Source organism: Stomoxys calcitrans, chromosome 4 (genome assembly GCF_963082655.1).
Source record: "Stomoxys calcitrans chromosome 4, idStoCalc2.1, whole genome shotgun sequence".
NCBI classification, from domain to species: Eukaryota; Metazoa; Arthropoda; class Insecta; order Diptera; family Muscidae; genus Stomoxys; species Stomoxys calcitrans.
The window spans coordinates 137,451,979-137,460,510 of record NC_081555.1 but is presented as its reverse complement, the minus strand read 5'-3'; the positions used below and the strand labels follow the sequence as shown (position 1 = coordinate 137,460,510).

General features: G+C 40.5%; 1 protein-coding gene across 1 annotated transcript; it reads right to left on the bottom strand.

Annotated features, from left to right (window-relative positions):
* Nucleotides 1-770: 770 nt before the first annotated feature.
* On the bottom strand, nt 771-7,450 carry LOC106090370 (uncharacterized). The gene is made up of 4 exons (XM_059367016.1): nt 7,011-7,450; nt 1,709-1,877; nt 1,331-1,642; nt 771-1,268 (listed from the first exon to the last, which is right to left on the bottom strand). Exons 1-4 carry the CDS (start codon nt 7,367-7,369, stop codon nt 858-860), a joined length of 1,251 nt encoding a protein of 416 aa, XP_059222999.1. The 5' UTR covers nt 7,370-7,450; the 3' UTR covers nt 771-857.
* Between the last annotated feature and the right edge of the window lie 1,082 nt (nt 7,451-8,532).

Sequence of the window (8,532 nt, the reverse complement as noted above, 5' to 3'; positions counted from 1 at the left end):
AGAGTTCTTTTTTAACTTCATAAAATTGTATTCTTTATATTCTTTATCTACACAAATGTTTCTTTTATATTCCCACAATTTCATTCATTTAATTTAATGACTATTAAACACTGTGCCTCTTTTGCTGTATCTTACTATTTTTTACTCTCTCTCTCTCTCTCTCTCTCTCTCCCTATCATTTTGTGGGTGTGGGAATAATTTAACTCATTCATTGCCGGTTGTTTGTGTTATGTTTGTGTGTATATTTTCATTTGTTTACATTTTAACTGCAACTGGCGCTGTCATTTACCTCAACGATTTGTTGTCATTATTGTTTTTGCTTTTTCCTCTTCTGCTCTGTTATACTCTCGATTACAACAGGTAGCGCCCATGTCAACGACCATAAATTTGTTGTTTTTTTAAAGCAAATCATAAACGAAGGATTAATGAAGGCAGGCACGGATCAATAGTCGCGTTGAAGTTCGTTGCTTTTGTCGCTGTGTAGACACTAAGTGAGAGAGTTCCAAGCGAAAATATTTATGCATTGTCAGGCAGTTGAAGGTCCTTATTGGAAAGGTATATATGTATGTATGTGCTATTTCACATGGTTTAATGATCTACTGCGATGTGATTAAGTTCTGTTCATAACACATCGTCACACTAGGGTCAATGGATTAGCACAAATGTTAAAAGGCAAAACAACACATTGTCTTTTTTTTTGTATTTTTTTCGGTATATTTTTAACACGTCATACATAACTCCAAGGGAGAGAAATAGAAAAAATATTTGAATTCATTAAGCACAAACTGAGATATTTTATTTAAGAAATTTATCAATTTTAAAATTACAATAAACTTATACAAAATAAAAAATAACCATCAATCGAAAATTCCCAACTTATCGAAACGTTTCAACACAAACTTCAATGTATTCCCGGTGCGTGGATTTGAGGTAAACATAATTTTCACCTTTTTGCGAGCAAATTCCTTGTCAGCCAATGTCTCTAAATTGGTGTCAGCCGAATCTTCTTTTGTCATGGCAACCATGGGTAGAAACGAATAGGAGGAGAAAAAGCCATACAATTCTCGTGAAGTTATTTCATGCCTAATATCCTTCAGCGAAGGTATTTTAGAATATTTCATGCCTTTTAAAGAATCACACAAGGTATGAAAATAACATTCAATAAGAAAGTCCCGACGATTCATAAGAACATCCAATTGAACGCTGCTATTGAGAAAGAAGTTAATATCACAGCCAGGGCTGCCAAAGAAACTGTTTTGAAAATCCACCTGGGATAAATGAAAAAAATTTTTTTTTAAATCTCTTAAGATTTATTGTTAACAAAACTTACAAATATGGCATCCATAGGTATTTGGTTGTCTCCAGCCTTATATTTAAACATAAAATTATTCACCCAAAAATCACCATGATTTAGCACCGTAATTTCTCCCTCTTTTGGTTTTCCGGTCCTTACAAGATTCTCTGTTAAGTTATCACAATGTCTATGAAGTTTTTCGGCTATATCTTCATAACCTTCCCATGTAGCTGCCAATTCTGCCAAGGTTCTTAGCTGTAGACTCATAAAGTCTACAAATCGTTCATTGGTTCTTATATAGGTTTCATCTAACATGCCCGTTTGGAAATGTTCCTTTGATGAGGGATCCTAGAGGGATTTAAATAATATTCGTGACTTATGGGGAATTTTCTGGTGTTAAGATGTCAAAATAACCTTTTCCAGTAAAACCATGGAAGCAGCATGGAATTTGGCCAACTTTTGTAGAATCACCACACAATGTTCTTCATTTAGGCCATTTTGTCGACAGGCTAGCTTGAAGCCATATTGGGTTAGATCATCGAAAACTATGGTTTGCATTGGTTCACGAGTGGTATAGAAACATCTGAAATTTTAAAATATAATGGAAGATCAGATAAAATACAACATGGAAAAATCATGCTAAGTTCGGCCGGGCCGAGTCTTGAGATCCCACCACCACTCTGAACTCTGCTAAAATATGGGAGCTATATCTGGTTATAGACCCAATTGGACCATACTTGGCCCAGTTATTGAAATTCATAAGAGAACATCATATGCAAAATTTCAGCCAAATCGGATAAAAATCGCGGCTTGTAAGAGCTCAAGAAGTCAAATCGGGAGGTCGGTTTATATGGGAGCTATATCATGTTCTTGACCGATTTGAACCGTACTTGACACAGTTGTTGGAAGTCATAACAGAACACCAAATGCCAAATTTCAGCCAAATTGGATAAAAAATTACGACATCCAGAGGCTCAAGAAGTCAAATTGGTAGATCGGTTTATATGGGAGCTATATCAGGTTATAGACCGATTCGAACCGAACTTGGTATAATTGTTGGAATTCATAACAGAACACGATCTGCAAAATTTTAGCTAGATTAGGTTAGGTTGCCGTCAATAAACTTGGGTTAACCAAGTTTATTGACGGCAGTCCTCTGGCCTTCACTGCCAAATCGTCTGCCCTTTCATTTGCCCTAACTCTGTTATGGCCCGGCACTCAAACGGAACGGATTTTGACATCCTCAGAGAAGGCGTTAATCTTCTTCTTACACTGCAAGACTGTTTGTGACCTTACCTACCTGGTTGTTATTGCCCTTATGGCAATTTTACTGTTGGTAAAGATGTTCACACTCGACGTCCTCACGTTAGCACCACACCACTTGACGCATTCCGTGATCGCCCGGATCTGCGCCTGCAGGACCGTATTATGGTCAGACAGTCCCTGGGTTCTCAATGTAAACCCCCAGGCCCACTCTGTCCTCTAGCTTTGATCCATCCGTGTAACATGATCTTCCAGATGACAATACTAGGGTTCCTTCAATCCAGGACTGTGCCGATGGCAGCAGTGCCTTATACTCAACTTCAAGGTTCATCTCAGGTATCCGATCGGAAATCTCTTCCCTTCCTTTCAGGTTTCCCATCGTCGCCGTGATTACACCGCTACAATGTGTCCTGCTCCTATCGTCTATCCATTCTCCCATCGCCTTAATTCTCAAAGCCGTAGTGGCTGCCTCACACTTTTTCTGTATGTCAATGGGTCGGATATCAAGAATAGTCTCCAGTGCCATAGTGGGCGTGGTCCTCATCGCTCCTCCTATGCCAAGACAACATGTTCTCTGAACCTGTTGTATGGTCCTTATGTTCTACTTTTTCTCCATAGCAGTCCACCAAACTACCGAGGCGTAAGTAAGTATTGGTCTAATGACGCTCCTGTAGAGCCAGTGGACTATCCTCGGATTCAGGCCCCATTTCGAGCCTACGGCCCGTCTACATAATGCCCAACATCTGTGAGCCTGCTTGGTACACTCCTAAATGTTACACTTCCAATTCAGTTTCTTGTCCAAGATAACTCTTAAGTCTTGTCCAAGAGAACACCTTAGTATTCCTAGGTATTCGATCTCGTCAGATATCGAAATCATTCTATTGAGGCAACGTAATGCATTTAATTGGCCCACTTTCGTCTTCCTGGTGAACAGGCAGATTTCAGTCTTCTCTGGGTTAACATTGAGAGCCCAAAGTTTAACCCATTCGTATGCCATCGGCAAGACCCTTTCGGTTCTTCTGCATAGCTGATTCGGATCCTTACCGCTTATAAGTATCCCTCCTCAGTCAGCATCCGTAACAGGTTATCAATGTAGGCCATCGTGGTGTAGATGTTAGCATGTTCAACTATGGCGGCGAACGTTTAGGTTCAAATCCCGGCGAGAACATCAGAAAACATTTCACCGGTGATTATCCCTTTACTAATGCTGGCTAAATTTTTGGTGTATACTGGTTAAAACTTCTCTACCAAGTGGGGTCACTATGCAGCACGCCGTTCGGACTCGCCATAAAAAAGAGGCCCCTTATCATTGAGCTTAAAAAATTAATCGGACAGCATGCATTGATATGTGAGTATTATCACTTGTTACTTAATGGAAAATTCATGGCTGTCACCCATCAGAGTGCCGATAAAATGCCCCCCTATAGCGCGTTAGGTTGAGAAACTTTGTTTCGGGCCATCCATCGCTTCGGAATTAAGGCAATATGAATCTTTCCCTTGATGATTTTCTCCATCAGAGCGTGTGTAACCGTCTCGCTCCGGTGGAAGTTTACCCGGTTTACCTCAATCATTGGTTCACCAATAAATGGGCTTTTAGGGAGTGGCCGATGGTCTCATCGTCAGCTGCAATGAGTTTCCTGGGATGGTTCCATCGTCGGCTCCCAGTTCGTAAGGCTGTATTGAGTCTTCTGTTCCTGCACTGTCTGATGTTTTGAATATTAAGAACTTCCCAGTCTTCCCAATATTGAGAAAGTAGCTGATGACCTCGCTATCGACTCTGTACGTTAGGCAGTATTGAGTCTCCTGTCTGATGTTTTTTTTATTAGGATATTATCCTAGTCGTCCCAATATTGAGAATGTCGGTGATGGCCTCGTTGCCGACCCCCTGTACTTTAGGCAGTATTGAATCTCCCGTCACTGCACTGCCTTATGTCTCAATATAAGAATCTCAGCCTATTCCAATCTTCTCAATCTCGAAAAAGACAGCCTTGGTCCCGTAGAACGCCAAGCTTTTAGTCTTGGCCAAACTTGTAACGAAGACTTGGTCAGTGCCCACCATAAGGGGAGTTTCTTTCCCCTTTTCCCCCCTGTCGAAGACCTCCCGTTGCTTTGCGACCTAACCATAGTTTTTATTGATTAAGACTTTCGCCATGCTTTCCGTCGCAAGTTTGCTGCCCCATCCTTTGATGTAGACCGTCGCTTTTGTGAGCTGGAGGATGTCTATCTGTCTCATCACATCGAGCTTTGTGAGACCATTGGTTATTTAAAGGCACCAATCACTCGCCTTGTCTTATCAGACATCGTAGGCACTCAGTATTTAAGCAAGAGCAGTATTTTAGCATTCTGTTGATACAATGCGCAGCATCTAGACCCCCCTCTTCAAAGTTCAACACAAGTTCCAAAATCCGCTGTTTAGCTAGATTCTCCACTTGGGACCGATGATCTGGTGAAATCCTAGCGGATGCAATGGTGATATCGATGAATGTATACGTCAGCTCGTACACATCAGCTTTCTTGCCACTCTGGCGTAAAAGGGCAGCTGCATACCATTTTAGTGACCATCTTCCCCTTCCGTGATGGCTGTGGCGTTCTTTTGGAAGTTACAGCGCTTTCTATGTTCCTGTTCTGTTGTCTACCTCCATAGGTCGCTGTCTCCAGACTCCATTAAGGGAGCGTTGGCTTGGTCTTCCCTGAGTACTTGAAAGAAGGGAGCTCTTTTTAAAATTTTTTGCCCGATGACTTTTCCTATGACCTCCAAAAGATGTACCAAGTATGGTTCCAATCGATCCAAATCTGATATAGTTCCCATATAATCCAATCTCCCGAATATAGTTATCGAGCCTCTACACGCAGGGAATGTCTCCTATGAATGCAATGCATTGCGTTGGCGAATGGAAATTAAGAATTGGAGGGGGGGGCGAAAGGATGTAGTATTTATTGACATTTGTCTTAAATCTCTGGATGTTATAGTATTATATCACTGAGTATTCCCTACATAAAATTTTAATCGATTCATTCGATCCCACTCAGAAAGGGTCAGCAAAGTATATAGTCCATAATCTGCCTCTTGCCCTCAATCTCTCGAAGACTCGGTCTATGGTCGAATGAGTACGAATGACAGAGATTACTGCCATCCGCAAAGGTGCAGATGGGATTCGATGTCTGACTCAACAGATAGTTGATGAAAATAAGAAACGAGAAGGAGAAAGAGAAAGAACAAAGCCCTGGGCTACACCTGCGGTCAATTTATGCTCATTGGATGAGAAAACCATGAGAAACCATGGGTGGTTGTGAAGCATAGGTACTTGTGAAAGCAGATGAAGCCGTGCTTGGAGTATTTGAGAGAAAGATTCTTCGTAAAATATATGAACCAGTTTGCGATAATGGAGAATATAGGCGACGTATGAACCACGAGCTGTATGACGACGATAGCATAGTTACACGCATCAAAACACAACGGTTGCGTTGGCTAGTTCATGTTGTCAGAATGGATGAAGAAGCTCCAACAAAGAAGTCTATTCAAGGCAAACACGGTGGTACACGCAAACCAGGAAGACCAAAAGCCCGATGGAATTATCAGGTGGTAAGAGACACCTCAAAACTTGGTGTTAGAGATTTTAGAATGAGCGCAGAAGACCGAGGCGCTTGGAACGCTATTTTACGTTCGGCTAGTGGAAAAAATATTCTGTCATAGCCAATTAGAGTAAAGTAAGGATGAGAACCCATCTACAACGTTGTAAAGCGCGATCTCTGAGAAAGCTTGAAATAAATGGAACGAAGGTATTACCGACACCAAATGCGACAAGCTTTGATAGTAGTGCACCAGACTCTATTAAATGCCTAGGAGATATCCAGAGCCACAACCTTACTCTCATCAAACTGGTGGATCGAGCGACTTCAACGTGAAATGAGGTCGCCCTTAGAGCGATTTCTGCGGAACCCATACTGTTGGTCGCTAAGAAGGCCATTATACTATAAATACCTCACAAGATGGTGATTAACCATGCTCTATTACCTTGGAGAGCGCTGAGCATATCGCAATTCTCGGGTAATTCGCAAGGTTGTTCGCTTCACCCTTATGCGCAAGCACATAGAAAACCATAGAGAAATCTTGTCATGACTTTCCATTATCCTTTTTTTAGTTTCTGCCTTTAAAGGCTCTAAATACCCCACAAGCTGGTGATTAACCATGCTCTCCATAACCTTGGAGAGAGCGGAGCATATCGCAATTGGACGGTTGGGTTATTCTCCTCACCCTTATGCGCAAGCATATAAAAAAACCATGGGGTAATCTTGTCATTACCTCCGATTATCCTTTCTTAGTCTCTGTCTTTAAGGAATAAACGCCAAAGAACTTCGATGTATGGTGTAGGATACGAACTTAACACGCTTTTACTTATTACTTGTTTTTAGTTACATCTGCTGCACAAAACTTGTTGGCATTGTTACTTACTTTGCTCCAAATTTCGTGCCTTGTCCTATCAGCATCTCCAGCTTATCCAATACCTCGAAATAGAATATTTTCTCACGCAAATAGACTGCCAAATCTTCAAGAAATTTCGTAGCCGGTGTAATCACAATACTTTTAACAATCAATGCTAGCTCCTCATCCAGTTGACGTTTGCTACAGCGATACAATGCCTTGGCACGATAAATTTTACTGCAATAATTTTCACCACTGCCACTTGATTCACCAAATTCGATTTTCTTTATATCAATACATTGATCATGTAAACCAACCTCTAAGGCGGCCTTAAAGAAATCCTCATTCAAATACGAGGGATGGTCGGAGTTGTTGTTACCCAAAACCATAATGGGAAAGTTTCTAGTAAAAGGAGTTATGTTTGAGGTTAGGGAGAAAATCCTTGTGGAGGATGTGAAGACTCCAAAAAAGGCACCGTCAAATTTTCAAATTCTTCAAAATTAAGATCCTTGAGAGTAATATAGTGGTAAAGGACTAGGAATTCTTTTTACTCTTAAATTAAAATGGAGGTCCTTGGCGGCAGTAAAGTCCTTCTTAAGATGTATTTGTGTAGACTCGAAAAAAGCACCTTCAATTTTTGTATACTTCCAAATAAAGATTTTTGAGAGTAATGTAGTGGTAAAGAGCTCCTATTTCATTTTATTTTTAAATTAAGATGCAGGTCCTTGGTGGAAGAAAAGTCCTTCTTAAGATGTATTTGTTGTAGAATGCTTTTGTAATCCTTCCTTTAATTCTGTACTTCGGTTTTTAATCCTTTTTATTGGAATGTAAGCATCCTTTTTTTTATCAAAAGATGAATTTTCTTAAGATATCCTTTAGGCGTGAAATCCTTTTTTCCAAATCCAAATCCTTATCAATACAGTTGCACCTTTTTATGTAGTTTTTTAAATTTTTTTTTTATTTTTATTTCCGCGCGCGCTTAAAGTCTCGTCCAGTTTTACTTTCAACAGAAACTTTTTGTTATGGCAAATCCGCTTTTATACCACCAATGCCTGCACTTTTGGTATCTTCTGGAATCTATGAAGTACCTCATAGATAGTGAAAACTTGATAAAAGCCTATTGGCCACTTTTTGCAATCTTGTCCTACATTCTGTGCTATACCTCCACTAGAGTTTTCCTCAATAGCTTCTATGAAGATATTGAATCGGGGGTCCTATATCCGCATACCACTTGACCGCTAGAAACATAGATAGCTTAAGTAAACGCCAAGACAAGTGCTGTAAGGCATTCAAACGTGTGAGGCATCACCACCATAGAATGAAGGTATACTAATTTCGCCATTCCGTTTGTAACACCTCTCACCTCTTATCTGAATTGGCTGACATTTTGTACGATGACTTTTCCTATGGCCTCGATCAGGTGTACCAGGTATGGTTCCAATCGATCTAAAACATGATAAAGGTCCCATGTAAACAGACTATTTTAGCCTCTAGAGGGCGCAATTCTTATCCAAGTATATAAACAAGTAAAAGCGTGCTAAGTTCGGCCGGG